The sequence below is a fragment of the Emydura macquarii genome, unplaced genomic scaffold (genome assembly GCF_026122565.2).
Source record: "Emydura macquarii macquarii isolate MOO-44397 ecotype Brisbane River unplaced genomic scaffold, CSIRO-AGI_Emac_v2 contig_1253, whole genome shotgun sequence".
NCBI lineage: Eukaryota > Metazoa > Chordata > Testudines > Chelidae > Emydura > Emydura macquarii.
The window spans coordinates 77,325,707-77,344,065 of NW_027131390.1; the positions used below are offsets into that span (position 1 = coordinate 77,325,707).

At 37.0% G+C, this 18,359-nt stretch overlaps 1 protein-coding gene across 3 annotated transcripts in view; it reads left to right on the top strand.

The window, feature by feature from the left end:
- The window catches only part of STK39 (serine/threonine kinase 39), a 158,257-nt gene extending 143,641 nt beyond the window's left edge, over positions 1-14,616 (top strand). For all 3 annotated transcript variants that reach the window (XM_067549301.1, XM_067549302.1, XM_067549303.1), the window contains 2 exons: positions 7,861-7,925; positions 13,139-14,616. In XM_067549301.1, coding sequence (XP_067405402.1) covers positions 7,861-7,925; positions 13,139-13,213 — 140 coding nt within the window. In that variant the 3' untranslated portion in view covers positions 13,214-14,616. The remainder of the gene's footprint in view (positions 1-7,860; positions 7,926-13,138) is intronic.
- Positions 14,617-18,359: the final 3,743 nt, after the last annotated feature.

Here is an 18,359-nt window from a genome sequence, read left to right on the forward strand (position 1 = left end):
GTGTGTGTGTGTGTGTGTGTGTGTGTGTGTGTGTGTGTGTGTGTGTGTGTGTGTGTGTGTGTATTTCTAAGCCTTGTTTGCCCTCTTTATACTCCTGTCAAACGTTGTGCATATTTTTTTCAGTTTATTATTGATGATCATCCCTAAGTTTTTCCCATCCTGATTAGTATTCAGTATCCTGCTTCCCTATTGGCTGCAGCCTTTGGTTCTTTGGTTCTTAGTCGTATCCTTATTTTAAAATACACGGCAGGGATCATGTCCTCTTATGTTCGTACAGCACCCAGCACAAGGGGGCCCTCATCTTGTCTGAGTTTCTGGGTACTGCTGTAATATAAATAATCATTTGACCTGTGTGAGCCAGTATCACTGTGAAATTATCTTCCCAGTCAGCTCATTGATTCTTTTACATATATGTACAGGAAAAACGAAAATAATCCTATATGGCCCTTCTGCCACTTCACTGTTTCTTTCCAGCCAAAACTGCTTTGGCCCTCTCTAATTCTTGTCCCTATAGCCAGATCAGAATATGGTTCTCCTTAAGCCATGTTTTCTGATTGTGAAGTTGCAAATCAATTTGTTGCACATGAGTATCATATCCTGAAATCCAGATAAATCATATTCACTGTTTTATCTTTATCTACCAATTCAGCAATGTACTTTGAGAATTCAAACAAATTTGCGAAGCTTAATCTTTCTTTGAATTCCTGGCGGCTACCTTCATAAATAATGCATTTCAAAATGTTTTCCCTTATCAGTGTGTCCAATATCTTCTTCACAACAAATGTCAGACTTGCAGCTCTGTTGATCTCTGTATCTTTTGTTCCTTTCTCATAAGAAATGTCAGCTATCGTCCAGTCCACTCCTTAGTGAATAATCACAGATCATCTCCAAATGTTGTAATAGTTCCCTTGCTGCTTTTCTTAAGCAGCTTCTGTTAAAAGGGGCTTTTGACTGTTATTTTGAATGTCTGCAGTAAGGAAGTAACTTCATACATTTATAAGACTTTTCTTAACCTCTGTTGAAGAAAACTTGTGCTTCATTTAATAGCGCCTTAGTTTCTCATACAAACAATTCTGGCTGTTAGTACAGTACTAGCAGCAAAGTTAGAAGCAGAGAAACATTTATGTAACCAAAGTTTACAAACTGTTTTGGGATTGAATAAGTGTACAGATTAAGACTCTTCCCCAGGGTGAAGAATTAATTTACATAAAGGATAAACTAGAAATGAAATATTAAGCATACTATAAAATTTAGAATTTTGCATTTGTCACGATCTTGCAAATGTGGTGCAGTCCTGCCCAGTCTGACATCAATAAATATAGGGCACACCAAACACCTTCTGACAAATAGCCACCACAAGAATGCATAGATTCTTTTTTTCATCTTTGGGGGCAGTTGAGTTTTCAAGAACTCATTGGTCCATTGCAGTGTGTCCCATCCATCTAACAGTCCCATTTCTCTCTGGAAATTCTAATGCCTGTAAAAAGAGGAAGCAGAGTGAATTCTGAAGCCAGCACATTCCCAAGGCAATTGCCATGTCATGTAGTAATTTGCTTATCAAATGAGGGTGCCAAAGTCACTGCTTACATGTAGGGAAATAAGGTGCAAAATAAAAAGGCCAGTCTGGTGAGACTGAGCCCAGAGAGAAAACTTGGAGGGAGGTACAGGCTTTATTCTGCTACCTCCAAACAGGATTACCCTCAACACAATCAGAAGAAGAATGAAGCTGTCACTGCATCTCCCCTCGGCATGGTAGAAAAATATACATATTTTGGAGAACTTAACTAGTTCCAGGTTAGCTGCTGAAGATATCATTGACCAATCTAACCTAAAAATGTAACGATACAGTATATGCATACAGTGATTTTAGCTTTTTTCAGAATCTAGCCTAGCATTTCCCTTCTGAGTGCCAGAAGCTGTTGTACCTTGGAGAGGTTTTGGGGGGGGAATTGGAAGGGTGGGCTCCCTCTTGTACCTGAAAATCAGTGTTACCAAATGGAGAATCACTTTCTATATGTTAGGAAACCAGGAAGATGAATCAAAGGTTTCCCCATCCTTCAGAAAATGGAGAGATGCATGAAATGTTATTTTCTGGAGTGAGTCACAAAGTAATGTCTCAAACCTTTTGATTCTGTCTTGTGCTTTGTTTCTAAGCCAGACGGCTCTGTCTCAGTTGACTGACTTGGCATTGTAGTTGAAAAGCATTATTCATATTACTGTATTTACTATCTCATTAATTTTAATTTTTCCAGAGATTTTCCCTATTCAGAAGTCATTAGGGTTAAAACTCATGCTGTGTGGAGAATTTCAACTAACCAGCCACAATATTCTATGACACTAGAAGAATAAAACTACAATTTGAGACTGATAAAAGTGCAGCTAGGCAAAGTTTTTATAATCGTGGAGAATGCCATTTTCTTTTTTATTGTGTTGTCTGTAACTTGAATTAGATGGTTTAGGTGAGGTGTTTGTTTGATTGGTTTTTTTTTAACAAAACTCAGATCTCATTTATCAGCTTGAAGCCTTGTATCGAAGATGGTAATTTGTATCTGCATCCTAAATAAATTTATACACTTACATGGAGATGCAAAGCTTTTGTTTAGTTTTACTTATTACATCTGTCGTGAATTAGAGCAGTCCATGTTGTGTTTGCATACATGCTGTTCTTGACCTTTTTATCCTGCAGTGGTTGTGGAGTTTGTAGTAACAATCAGGTTGACAGAGTGGCATAGCCATTTGTCACTAAGCAAATGTATCTAGAATGAATTGTGGTCCGCAAACCAATTATATTTCACTTAGCAACCCAAAGGGACCTGAAAAACACCTCATTCACTGCTGTAAACAACAAAAAGCCTACTGTACTAAAAAACTGCTGTTAACATTTGGAGAGAGTTTTGATTTTGAGAAATATCATCAGGTACTCTTCTCTTTTTTTTCCAGGTTATTGCTGGCACAGATTTTTCTCTTTACTTAATTTTATTTATCTTCCTTCTACCTTTTACTCACATTTACACTCTCTAACCTTACGGAAACATGACCATAACACCTGAAGGATATGAGAAGCCAAAATGAAGTAGAGATACTGCAGCAAAGCAGGGTGCTGTGGGATCTAGGAATTCCCACCAGGAATTTCAGATTGGCAGTCAAACTAATATAATCTGGACATGCAAAATAGTGCTTATCCAAGAACTTTAAAACACTTTACACAAACCTCATATCACCCCAGTGAGGCAAAATTATAACAGTCTTACAGATGAAGTCAACTGAAACACAAACAGGTGTATGTTTTCCTTAACTCCCACTTCTTCAAATATCTCAACTTTAACTACTGGAGAAAGTTCACTCAGAGCTGGGTCACTCCTCAACACCACTAATCTCTCTGGAAACTTTTAATACTGCAAGAAATAAATGAGAGCAGTGCTGCTTATCTTGGTATAGAATTCACCAATGCACTGGTAAAAGAAAGTAGACTTTGCACCCATTGACTTGCAAGTCTATTGACTTGCAATAGAAATACTGGAGTTGAGTGTTTTATTATTTCTCCCTCAAATTTGGATGAAGATAGTTTAATTTATTTTGTTGTTGAGTTTAGTTTTGGATTGTTTGTTTTTGTTTATTTTGTCTGCTCACTTCCCCCAAGAAGTTAAACATAGGTCATTATTTGCATAGCATTTCTTAGATGGTCAGTGAAATTTTCACTCAACCACATTCTTTTGGTTTTTCCAACTGAGGGTGCTAAATCAGTAGATGGACTCATCTCTTCATCAATAAAACCAAGGTAGCAGTACCACTTACATTTTAAGTGCAATATTTTATATCTGCTTTGCTGCGTCTCGGTATTATGTAGAAGACATTGAATGATTTTATATTGGCTATGTTGTATGACGTGGTTATGTCACACCATAAATATAGAATTGTATCTGTCATCGTTAAGGAGACCATCAATAAGTGACTTAGGCCATCTTCCTGAATGAATATGACAAGCTTGCTTTAATCATTCCAAAACCATCTAAGAGTCCACATCTCTGGAGCACGTGGTTCTGCTTTTTTTTTTTTTTTTTTGGTCATTTAACTAAAACAAGATTTTTGAAGGGAAATAATCTGGACTAAACACCCAAAACAGTCACCAGCAGATCATTGGCTGGTGCTATTAGTTATGTGGCTGTCTCCATCATGCCCAAAGAATGCTAGGAGCTTTCTGGGCTCTCCCCCACACACTTCCCCCACCCCCAAAAGCCCCTGCCAGCAGATTAAGCCAGGATCTTCAAATTTGGATGCTTAAAGTTAGGCACATAGATTTCATCTTAAGAATCCAAACAGCTGGCTTGACTTTCAGAGCTCCTGCTGCTCCCAACGAAGAAAATAGGACCATGGTGCTCAATACCTCTACAAATCAAGCCACATCTATTTAGCTTTCTAAATATGGATGTAGGTGGCCAACTCTGAGTTGGCCTTACAATCTAGAAAAGTGCAATGTGCAAACATAGCAAATGTGAATGAAAAACAAGCTGTTTGGTAGGAGAAAGGAGGGCAAGGTTTCAGTAAGATTGTACAGTTGCTTAGGTAGTTACGCATGCCTCTTTCACTTTAATTGATGCACATCACTCCTTGTGCACATCAGAGAAGAAGTGAGTCTCCAAGAGGGATCTGAATGGGTGGTGGCTTAATGGACCAAAACTGATGACATCATGGGGGAATATTCATTTTTATTCTCTGGTGTATCTCTAGCCAGAAATGCAAACCATGCAGAATACGAATGGTCATTGCTGAAGCATTAGTTTTACTTCTTAAAACAAACCAACAAAACCCAGCCAAACAATTCAACAATCCACAGTACAGGAAATAGAAAAAACACATATTATTGGTATCTGGAATGCAAAAGGAATACCTTGGGCAAAATTTAAATGCTGCCTTTCAGAGGTGAGCTAACCTTTATGTAAACATTAGCTCTATTGTTATGGAATTTTAACAGGTCTGCTGTTTTTATTCTGAAGAAAGTGCCTCAAAACATCTGTTGTGATTCCCATAAATCCCCCTAATCTTCTTGTTGATGAAATGTCTCATACTGTAGTCATAGCACATCAAGGAAGTGCAGCAAAAAGTAAAAACTAACGGTTCATTAACACATTTAAGAGTATTTGGACAATGTCAACTTCCTGCAGTAAACTTCCAGGCATATTGAACATCTGGTGTTAAAAATGTAGGTGCACAAATAAAACTGGTTTGTATGATCCTTTAACCTCCATTTTTAATAACATTGCCTTTGAAATAAATTATCTAGAATAATATGTAATTGGTTAATACAGGCATTTTTAGCATTTTTTAAATAGGAAAGTAAAAATGATTGGAAAATATAAACATAGCAGTTAGGATAAGCAATCAGTTGAGTGTCACCTTTGCCATTTTTGCTTTGAGATGATTAAAAGAATTTGGTGTTTTAAGGGTCCCTGAGATTCAGGATTGACAGCTGGAAACCATGGTTTTTAAGATGATCATTGAAATAGCTAAGAACTCAGTGCTGATTTCTACTACGCGACATTGCATTACAACATATATCAATAAAGGGCTGTTGTGCATTTCAGCGCCGAGCAGCAGCTGTGTCTTGGAGGGCAGATTGAAGTCCTTCATTTTATTGGGATAGCAGGAACAGAATGGAAATAATCTGCAACAAGTCAGCAAATAGTATTAACTAGAAGTCAACTGTCCTTGATGAAGAGATGTAAAATTGAAACTGAACATTTAAATCAAGAGATCCATTTACTTCAGTGAAGCCAATTGACACTAGCTGAGAATCTACCCCTTTTTAAATAAAATATTCTATTGGAGTTCACATAAGTCACAAGCACTGCCTGAAATACATGGTACCATGATGAAGCATAATAGTGTTACACAGATCTGTCCTGGTTTCAGGAGATGGGAGTCAAAATGCCTCATATTATATATTTACTTGTTCTAAGTATTATTCTCATTAACAACTTGTGTTTTAAATGTACACTATATTTTGATTGGGTAGAATGTGGACTGTAGAGGTTTTAATAAAATTGATCTGTGGGCTAAAGTAGTGAGTTGTCTGATTAAAACAGAAGCTGTAGATGACTAGATAAAAAAATTTCAATAGAATATTAAATAGGAAAAACACTTTAATTTGAAATGGATTAATCCAGTTGTACAAGCAAACTTATCACTTTCTCAAAAGTTTACCTTACAGAATTCTTTAGTGTTTGGCCTTAAAGTTTCAAACACCCTTTCTACTACTTATAGCTTCCTTTTCTAGCTAAAGGGTCAAGTTATGCCCCAGATATCTGCATACAACCACTTCCAAAGATTATGGTAATGATGAGCACATACCTTAAGGTAGAGATGAAGCCCAAAATTTTTTCATGTTTAGCATGGTTGCTTGGAAGCTAAACTGTCTAAATTGTCTATATCTTTTTAATAAGTTACCAAATTGAATAACTATAGTTCCTTATATTGGACCAAATTCCATCCTGGGATGTATAGTAAATTCTACTGGACCAATGCATATTTACTCCAGGGAGGAATTTGGACCATGGTGACAACCAATAGTAGTTAGATTCCTATTTTCTCAGTCAGTCCTGTGTATGGTACATTTTTAATATATACCTAATGGCATGGGAACCAGGGGTTTTAAGAAGTGTCAACATGAAAACCAATACATTGTAGTGTGCTTTCTGCCTTTTTATAAAATCAACAGAAAGGAAGTGTGTAGAGAAAAACGTTGCTTCAACAAAACATTTGATTTCTTGGTTCTCCATCTTGCTGCACTATAATCTGTCCAATGTATTCAGAATTCTCCACTACTTGACTACCCTTTTTGTGCTCTGCTGAGGAGTGCATATTGACTCTACTGCTCTGCTGAGAGCAGAGCCTGTCTCTCATGATGGTGTCCTAGCAATGGTACTCATGCTCATAAGTCAGCATTGAACAGAGGCTTACAGTGATTCATTCTGAACTAGCTAGTGCAGAATCCTGTACTGGGCAAAGTTGTGTATAGCAGGTTTAACAAACCAATGAACTGGAAAACCGTCAAATGTGTATCTGCCAAGATTAACATGGGAAATAACATCAAAAATAGATTGATTAATAGACAAGTCAGGTACTTTCCTTGAAAATGGATTTACTGTTTTTCTTTCTTATTTTTTAAGAAGGCAGAAATAGTTCTAATACCACTTCTGTTGATAGCATGCAACTCTTTGAGTTTCTAATCCTTGTCATGAGGTTGAAAACATTGGTGACGGTATTTGATTTCAGTTTGTTGATTTATTTAAATTAGTTGTTTTAGGTCACACAAAGTCATTTATCTTTCCTGGTGCTCCCAGACACTGTATATGCGTTCTGAGTATTTTTTTTCCCCCTTCTGCTTCAGGAACGAAACTTGCCAGAGTATTTGAATTGGTCATGCTGGCTAGTCAGTTTCCTTGCACCCTCTGAATGCCTGTAATCTTCCAGGATAGATACGCCATTGCACTCGATATGTAGTCTAACACAGCAGATGCAGTTATCATAGAGAGATTGAGATCTAGCCTTGAGCTATTAAAAGGCCCAATGAATGGAAAAACACAGCATTATCTCCACAAACATTCACCTCTTCCCCTCTCCATTTTCCTTTGATTGTATGCTATGATGTACATTGTATATTCTAGACTTATATGCTGCTCTGTTAGTAACTATAGCATTTTGTGTAGCCCAAGAGTAAGTTAGTCATTTAAGTGGTAATTTACAAATGTGTAAGCGCTAATGGACTTGCTCTAATACTCCAGTCTGAAACAGCCCCTTGAAAGCTGAACTGTATTTAATGCTATTTTCTAAGTACATCACTTTTTATACTTTGTTTTACAGTTGCTGCTAATTTACAGAAGATAGTAGATGATCCTAAGGCCTTGAAAACAGTGACTTTTAAATTGGTAAGTAAAAGGTTCTTGGTGGCAAAATAATACACAAAATAATTACTAATATTTGAAGCGAACTTTTTTTAGCTCTGTTATTGGCTGTTCTTCTGTACTGAACAGTAACATTTTTAAACAGTTTAGAAAATCATACAACTAACAGGAAAATAGAAATTTCTGTTCAGCAACCCTCTCTTCAGCTGAAAAAGCATTGCAGCAAACCACAGTTTGGAATGCTATGATCTGATAATGCCTGTACAATACATTCCATAGCTGTCCTGGGTGTTCCACAGTTGCTGGTGGCACTAGCTTGTTGGAAAGCATTGGACAAAGTTTTTACCTTGGTCCAGTTGAACCAGTGCAATGCTTGAGGCATCTGATCTACACTGTGAGAAAGCCATCGAAGTCCATTCTCTAAATACATTCCTCAATGCAATGCTTTGAGTTTGGAAACTACCTGGAAGTCCCTGCAGAGGTCCCAGAATGCATTGGTATAACCGTGGCTTTAAGGCAAGTTGTGTATGGATGTGTCAATGTGGTTGTTCGTTAAAAACAAAGTTGTGTGGCTAAACCATGCTACTGGGAGGGAAAACAAGAGAAACAACAAGAGAAGCAATGGCTTCCTCACTGAGTATAGGAGTGAGGACTCAGTGGAGGACCCCCTGTTACGGTATTACACTATTGGTACACTTTAAGTAAAACAAGTTGGGTATCTTGGTGCAAACAACCATTTTACTGTCCTCTGGCAATGTATCTGAACCACGTACATGAATTAAAATGAATTCAAAGCTACATTCTCCTACTAAAGCTTTCCTGTGGAGCCAAGTACTCTTAGCTGTAGGGGGGAGAGAGCACATTGAAAAAGGTGAATATATCAAATTTAATGTGACTGGAAGCTATTGTAGAGCTGCTCAAGTGAAAGTCTAATGAACAAGAAGTAAAACTAACTCCAACCATCAAATCACAATAATGGGCTCTAATGGACAGGCATATTTTAATGGCATACTCACACCAGTAAATAATGAATGTAGTCTCTGGTGTGCCTGTGAAAGAGTGGTGATGGGAATGGCATTCAGGTCACTCAAAATAAACATGAAGTCAAGATGTAGCAAATAGTTGTCATAGCAATGACACGTACTCCAGGTTTTATCTCATTTACTGCTATTTTGCTGTTTTTAATAAATGTTGGTAAAAGTTGACCGAAACGATCATCTTAGATATAAAAATCTATAGATGCCTGAAGTCCCTGTCAAAACAATACAAGATGTATTAATATAACTTTACTCTTACATTGAGAAGACTTAGCTCAGCATTGCCTGCGTTGATGTTTTATATTTGTTGAATTTTTCCAAAATTAAGTACAAAAATTTGTATAGCCAAAACTATTGAATGATTAGCTATGTAAATACTATTGCTACCAATTAACTTTCTAGCTTTTAGTACTCCTACCTGAGAGTGACTGTGCTGTATATGAAACGATAGAATAAATGTCTCTTAGGCAAGAGAGCCTCCAGAGAGGTTGCTTTGTTTATAAAATAGGCTGATTCATGATGGGTTATAGCCTAGACTAGATTTTTAGAGAGAAGACCTAATAGATCACCTGGTCCATCCACTTGCCAGTGTGGGATTGTTCCCTCTGTCATTTTAAAATTACTTTGTCTGCTTTTAATGACTTCATCAATGGGGCTTTCACCCCTTCTCTTGTGAGACTGTTCCATAGAACCAACTATTCAGGAAAAAGTCTTAACTTAAGGTTTAAAACTTCCCTTTGCTTGATTTGATACCATAAATTCCTGTCCTAAACTATTTCTCTGTTTCTGTTGCATTAACCCTCTAAATATAGTCTGTTATTATCTTTCCCCTTTATTATTTAGTCAGGCTAGATGCATAGTATTCAATTAATTCAATTGTTCATCATAAACCAGTCCTCTTGATACGTTTTCTTTCATTTCTCTGACATCCCTTCAGTTTCTCTGCTATGTTTCTGGTACTGAGGTGCACACAGTGACATGCGATATTCCAAATGCCTGTAAGGGAACGTGTATCACTCTCCTGATCTATGAAGAGAGGCCTTTTTGTTTATAGTCCAAAATGGGTTTGGTTCTCTTTGGGTAGGGAAGGTGTCAGATCATAATTAAATCTAATTTTCTGTGCACAATCAACCTAAATCTCTTTCAGCATTATCCATTTCTAAAGTGGAGTTCTATCTCCTGTTGACATCAGTGGTCGTTGGATTGGACCCTGAGTGTTATCTGAGGGAATATCAGTATTTGGATAGCTCTACCGCAGATGTTCTTCGTTAGGTAGCAATTTCCGAGAGTGAATCTAATTCCTATTGTGATTTCTAAACTCCCTTGGTTTCTGTTGTGTTTTCCTATCCTCTGATATTTGTAATATCTCCCAACTTAGTATTATCTTTAAGTATATTTCATATCTGATCTTATTCCTTCTGCTCCTGTCGTGTAACAGATGCTAAATAAAATAGTGCCAAAAATTGAACTTTTTAATCCACTACACTTTTTTCTCTCTTTTTCATTAATTTTTAGACAGGGTTTCACTCCATTTGACAGCATTTCTATAAACTCAGTTAAAATTCATTTTGCATGTACATATTTCGTGGGAAGCCGAAGTCTAAAAGTATCTAATATGTATCCTCTGTCCACTGGCTTTGTAAATGTGATTGAAAACCCATGCAAGTTAGTCTGGTATTATTTATCATTACTCATGGACCATGTGTCTGTTACTTTCTGGTTGTTTACAGATTGTTTTCATTCATATTTAGGCTGCTTTTTAAGCAGCAAGTATCTTCTGCTTGTAGAAAACTTTGTATCTAAATTCTTAGATATTGTATATTTAATCAACTTCCAGGTCTTTAATACATTTTGCTTACCCATTTGATGATGATGCAAAATGTTTTATACAAAGCAAACAGGGATGAAATGCTAATTGTGCTTGTTTAATCCTCTGTTAACGTCATAATGCAGAATTTGTGATATTTGTGGCAGCCTAAGCATGAGGATGAGAGTGAGGATGGAAGGTGATGTGAAAGATGTGGTGTTTGGGGTGTGAAATAGGGTGACCAGATGTCTGGATTTTATAGGGACTGTCCCGATATTCGGGGCTTTGTCTTATATAGGTGCCTACTACCCCTCACCCACTCTCCCGATTTTTCACACTTGCTATCTGGTCGCCCTAGTGTGAAATTCAGTTTGTGAATCTGTGGCAATAGGCTGCTGCAGTTAACTCTGAATTATGATTTCACTTGCAAGATCAAGAACTGGGAAGCAAACTGTTCTAATTCAGATACAAATATTCATGGTAATAGCTAGGGAAACACAGAAATGCTGTGCAATATAATTTGCATTTATGTAGGGTTTTTTCTAAATTTACCTTAGAGTAACACACTTTAATGAGATAACGGATTTGGTTGGTTCTTGAAAAGTAACTTGCAACTAATTGGAGCCTTTCCAAACTGTTTCAATATAGATGATAGTATTTACACTTTTTATTGAATGTTCATGCCTAACGTTGAACACTGAGCAGATTTCAGTACTAGCCAGAATTAATCTTATTTTAACCCATGACTGCCTTATCTTTTAGTGACATTGTAAAAATAGACAATTTTTTTTATTTTTATATCTATCTTATTTACAATATCTTTAGATTGCTTAAAAACAGACTATCCTTACTCCTGGACAAGTCCTTTCAATTGAATCATATATCTAGTGGATAAGGGTGAGAGTGAGGTTGGTAGATGATAGGAAAAATATGTGGTTCGGGGTGTGAAATTCAAACTCCATCGAGCCACTACAAGTTCAGTACCCCTTGTCAGAGGAAATCTTCCTGCAGAAATCAGTGGAGCTGTGTGAAGCTTTTAACATAGGGCATCAGTGATATCTATGGCCTACTCAATAAGGAGGGAGAAGACAAGGCCTCACCCTACATTTCTGTAATAGAAGTAAAATTATGCTTTCTGACTCCCAAACAAAAACGGAAGAGGAGAAACTGCTGAAATACTTTTGCTTTATCGAGCCATTAAGAATTAACAATTCAGCATGGCTCTTGCAAGCATCAGATTAGTCTTCCTTGTCAGTGGTGAAAAACAATTCGTGAAAACTGTCAACGATGTTGCGTGCACTTGACGTACATGTTCTGTGGGTCTTTTCTTACCGTTACAAATATACATACTAACGTGTAATAAAGGGTTCAGCTGTAATAAATACATAAAAGGATTTCATCAGGGGAGACTAAGAGTTGTGACAGTTTAATGGGAGATATGCCAAGAAGAGTCAAAGGTATCTTTCATGTGTTATTTACCACTACCACCATTCACCAAACTACTTTATTTCTTGTACTCAGATGTATGCACCAAAAAGGTATCCAGTTTCTACCAACCTGATGAGGACCTTGCAAAAGTGTAGTCTCCACTCAGCTACAGTATCCAATTTTGTATTTAAAAACAACAAATATTTAGACTCAGCAAATTGCACTTGTTAAAAGTATTTTTGAAGCCACAGTTCATTCCTAGACAATCTGACTTGTATTTTGACTATTATTTGAAATGTGAAAATCATTTACCCTTTAAATGCATATATTACATTGTACCAATAGCATTCTGCAAAGCACATTAATAAAGAAGTACCTTGGAATGCTAGTACTAGATTGTAGAGTATGTCAAAGGGAGAGACTCCGTAGTAGTTTTACAAGTAATAGCACTGACACACACACACACAAATTTCTTTATTCTCATTTTAAAAATTCATGGCCAAATATTCTAAAACAGACTTGAAATCAGTGATTGTAATTTTCTGGCATGCAATTTTTGTGTATGCAGCAGACTGTATTACTCAAATCAGATAGCTACTGTGCATCTAGCTATCTCTGTTTCTTATATAAAATTGGTATGTACACATTTAGAAGGCTTGGGCCCCTCTGGAAAAATCATTTGTTTTAACATTTTTTAAAAGTGACAGTTCTGGATGACTGCAAACTATATTCTGGAAGCATGGCCCCAATATTTGTTTTTCACAATGTTTTTTAATTAGCCATATTGATTTAAACATTTTGTACCTTTATATAAGTGTGCAGTTTACGGGCTGTGATAGAGAATATTCTTAAACTGAATAAATCATTTTGTTTCTAGTGTGGCAGTACAGGGAAGTGTTTATTGAATGGCTGTCAAATAATCCTTTTTAACATATTATAATGAATGTCTGTTTTTCTTCTTCCAGGCTTCTGGCTGTGATGGCACTGAGATCCCTGATGAGGTGAAACTGATTGGGTTTGCTCAGTTAAGTGTCAGCTGATGTCTATCCCTTGACCCCCAGCAGAATTGTGAGTTTATGAAGAGGCCAGCTTAGATGCGAAGAAAATTTAAAGCACCATACACTGAGTTCTGCTTCATTCTCTAGCAGTTCACAAAGTCAGAAGAAGCAAAGCCCTCAGCTACACCGCTGCTGCTAACAGTCAAAATGCTACTAAATGTCTCTTATCAATTTGGATTTCCCCCATGTGAAAAGTATATGGAAATGCACTCAGGTGGCTGTATTTATTGGTTACAAAAGGAATTTTCTATCAAATTTATTTCAGCTTCATAAAATTTCAGTGATACTATTTTAATTGTACTTCTGATTGACAATACTGTCTCTCTTCTGTTATATTTAGAAATTAACATACTTATACAAGATAAAATTAATTAGCCAAACTTGAATTCTAGTTTTAAAACTGACTGTGAATTTTATTTTTCATATATTTATGCATTATACATCCTAGCTATAAGAAAATGATTGATCTGATTATGTGCTACTTGCAGTTAATCTCATGTTAAAACAAAAAAGTTTCAGGTAAATCTTTGAAGTATTTGTAACTTCTGGTTTTTGAAATGACTTAATTAGAAGTTTAGGAAGTTTTGTTGGTTTGTGTGTCTAAAAAACCAATCCACAATCTGATTGTTAAGGGTGTGGGAGGTGCCTTGCAGACATTGATGTTTTAAGAATGTGCCTGAGGCTGCTTAAATCTAGAATAGTCTCAGTTCTAGAAGCACCATATATATTTATCTGAGATAAAAGAGGATGTATTGTAGCAAAGACTTTAGACAAGTTTGGCCTAAACTATGCTTCGCTGAGGAGTCTACAAGTGAGAATTATTATAAAATATTGCCATTAAGCTAGACTGCTTACTGTGCCCATCTCTGATTTGGCTTATCCTTAAAGCGATAGAAATTGTGTAAAGGTGATAAAACTTGAACAGAATCTGAGCTTTACTTGAAATTCTGCAAAATACCAAGGTGGAGTGAAAATAATAGAAAGGGGTTTGTGCAATGACTAAAAGGTAAAATTATGATGTTACAAACAGAAAACACTTCTGACTCAAGTAGTCTTATGCTTAACCTGTGACATAGCTATTATGGAGCTAGTAAACTTTAGAAAGATTCTGAAATTTGGAGTATATGTTCAAGGAGGTATATTCCTTGGATGTTACCATTTAAACTACTTCCTAGCTAAATCTAGATAAATGGCAGCTCTTTAATGTACTGAAAATGGCAAATATATATTATTAAGAAAAGTTATTTATAATGCCTTGTCATAATTGTTGGGGTGTTCTAGAGCCAATTGCATACAACTCAGTGTAATTTCATTCCATTTTATTGTTTACATGATTATTCAAAGATGACTGCAAAGGTAAAAGGAAAATAAAAGTATTGCACAAATAGGCTGTGTAATGAGTTTCTTTAATCTGTGTATTTTGTGCATTACACTTGTAATATGGCAAATAACACACTTGTGAGATCACCTACAGTTACCAACACTTGTTTTCTTTAGTTGGCTTATAGAAAAATACCACCTGGAAAGGAACCTGGTTCACAAAGGTCAGAAGAAGAAATGGAAAAAAAACCTATTATATTTTCCTTTCCATCTGCCTGCAATGGAATATTGTTCCCTAATGCTCACTGTCCAGTGCTTTGTCTAATCTAATGTTGGAAGCCTCAACATGTGAGACTTTTACTACTTGCTTTTGAGAGATTATTCCTATTTCAAGTGCCCTTTCTTAACTTTACCCATTACTCTTAATAGTACCCACTTACATCTCCTAAATAAGTCACGTCCCTCATTTGGCTTTAACACCCTTCCAGTATTAGTAGACTGTTATGTTTCTCCCCCACCCACCTCACTGCCATAGTTGTTGCTTATGTCAAGCTATCCGTACTGAACTACATGTATTTGGGTGCAGTGGCATGGGATTATTGGCTGTTACGAAGCCGGGAGTTGTGGGCAATGGTTTGAAGGAGGCAATAGTGGGTGCAGAACTAAGGAAATACTTTCTCAAACTGTTTTGAATGAGAACAAGGAAACTGATTCCATGTCCAAATTAGGGGAGAAGGTGCAATTTGACAGGAGAGTTAATTAAGAAGTATCAGTTAGGGGGAAAAAGGCTCTATTCAAATAAGAGTAAACTAAAAGGGGAAATTAGAAACCCATCTGGCTCCTGATAAAACACGTCACACACTTTTAATGCTCTGAACAGATCATTAGTTACTAAGCAAGAGCAAAAGTATTTAAATGTATGAGCAGTGACTGCATCTAATGATTCTTGGCACATACAGCATCTTAGATTTTTAAAGCACTGTACAATTATTAACTAATTCTCCTGTGAAAGTAGGTGGGTAACTTTCACTTTACAGAAAAGTGATATTCACGGAGGCTTGCCGCTTGCCCAAGGCTACATGAGAAATCAGGATTAAAATTTAGAAATTCCATGCTGCACTAACGTAAGCAAAAAGTACTTAGATACCACCATAATTGGGGCTATATAAGTAACTAGATAGAGAGACTGCAGTCTATTGATGAAGTAGTCCACAATATCTTAGAAGGATGTGCCTATTATAATTGCTGCTTATCAGTGATATGCTGTTAAAGCATGAAAACACCTTGAAAGGTTTTCCTGGCTGTAAAGAAAGAGCTAGTTTTCATACAGGAAATAGTTTTTTGCTTTATTACAGTTGCATTGAAGTGCTTTTTGCAAGTGCCAAAGCACTGCAGTAAAACAGAACCCACAACAACAAAATGAATTTAGAACAAAAGTAACTCAGGGGGAACAATAACAGCTTCATCTTTAAATTTAGTCAATATTAATCTCATGAGGCAGATCATGCCACCAAACAATCAATATAGACAAAGGTCTGATACTCAAAGTTAGCAAAGAGAAAAAACATAGCTTAATATGGAGACTAGTGTGCAAGCTCTATGTAGGAATATAAATAATAATAAACCACAATGGCATTCCAGAGTGAAGGACCTATTAAATGCGGCATTCAGATACTTCAGTTGAATATGGAGAGGAAAAGAAAACTGGTGACTGTTACAAGGGCAATTTTGCATGAGAAATGACCGAGACATGGAGGCACTTCACATTGGGATGGTGTACGGCCACAGAATAGTCCTGGGTGCAATTTATTTTGCAGTAATTGATCAGACAATGGCCTGGTGCCTAATAAGGGATGGACAGCATCTGCTTGCATTCAAAAGGAGATTAATTAATTAGATGAACTTGGAACAGGTGAACTACTGTATAGCCATCTCTGAGCCCAGGGAAATGGGGATTATTGGACATATATCTAGTATTTTTTCAGCAATTATTATATGCCACTGTTTACAGATTTGCACTTGTAGGAGTTATTTGTTAATTAATTTCAGTGTCTGTGGAAATAGCCTTTTCAATACACTTTTATTTCCAGTGTGTTGAAAGCAGCTGTTCATTTTGGGCAGGGGTTGAAGCCAATAGATGGAAAACAAATTGTGTCTGCCCACTGCTGTAAAAGGATAAGCATATAATCCAGCTCAGCACTAAACTGAGCTGCTACAAAGTCTGATGATCAATTACTGGTTGATGTTCAGCTGAGAAAATAGAAATGGACTGTATGGGGATAGGGTGGAATTTTCATCCTTTTATCTCTTGGGACATGAAAGCTTCAATATATTTAACCTTAGGCCAAGTAAACTTGGCTTCCATCTTTCCTTCCTGCCCCTTTCCAGCAGCTCTTCTTTCATGTTCTTACTATTCCCTCTTCTTGATGTTGAATAAGACAGACCTTCCCACTTCCCTGAACCTCAGCTTGTAGGAGGTTCTGCCCAGCTGCCTGGCATATGACTCCAACTGGGTTCCTAGGCAACTGCTTTCTGCCCCACTGCCTACTTCTACCAGAAGCCCCCTACTTCTTCTTGAAAGGACATCAGGAAGTAAGGGGGCTAAAAGGGGCAATAAGATGTGCTGGAAGAGAGGGAGGCAAGTCCTGACCAATAGCTACAATCCCTTCTTCCTCCTGACACCATATCCATTGGAGCCATCATTGCCTTTGGGAAACTGGCTAGTGCTGATGGTATTTGACATCCTTGAACAAGTGTCCCAAAGTTTATTTCCTGAGCAGATCCTGCTTTTATTCCCTTAAGACTGGAGATGAAGGGGCTCCTCTGCAAAATGCTTTTAAATAACATTATCTTCTTAAGAAATTGATCACTCTGTATAACTTGTAAATAGCCCCCTTCTCCACCCCCCACCTCCTTTTCTTGCCTAATTAGAGGCTTGTTTTCCTTTCCCTAGCTAGCCCTGCATACTGATGTTGGACGATGAGATTGGCCTGTACCTGAAATCAGTCATAATGTTAATGAATCTGACACAGACCTAAAAACAACCTGCTAATTAAGGGTGGTGAAAATACAGATTCTGTTTAGCAGGGAGGAGTTCTCTTTAGGGTTCTTCAAAGCAGCAGAGAATGTGAGACTTTGTTGGTAATTAACTATGTTCATAATGAGTGGTTCAGTTTTTCTTTAGATCAGTTCCAGTGCATGTTGGGTGGATTGTGGAGATTTTTCGCAGCGTCGGGTGACCAGCTCACAAGCTGTGGTGTTAATTTTAAAGGGGGAAGTTGGAAGATGAGCTGGAACCAACATCTCCAATCTCCCTGTGCATGTGTTCTGCTAAGGAGCTGACAGAGCAGCTTGATTTGTTCACACCAGCAAAAACCCTCCCCAACAAAACCTCTCCTCTTTTACTTGGACCATCGTGTAATAAAATGCAATTGACTAAATATTCGGACTTAATACCTAAGCATTGTGACATTAGTAATTCATTTTGTCACTTTGAATAAACCCACCATTACAGTGTACGTAAAAATGTGGTTTTATGGCTGTTTTATGATCGTTAGACGGGTGCTTGTCAAGCTGTTTGCATAGTGAAAGTAATCTAAGGTGCCAAATCAAACCCAATAGTTGAGAAGCAAAGAACTTCATAATCTTCATAAGCAGTGCTGCATCAAGCAGATGAGATATTAAAAGGAGTTATTCATAAAGGATTGTGGCTATAAACAAGAATATTTAATTTTCAGTGCATAGACCAAATGAGAGGCAATAATGTCCTTCTCAGGAAGCAAGTCCACATAGTATCTTGCCATCCAAT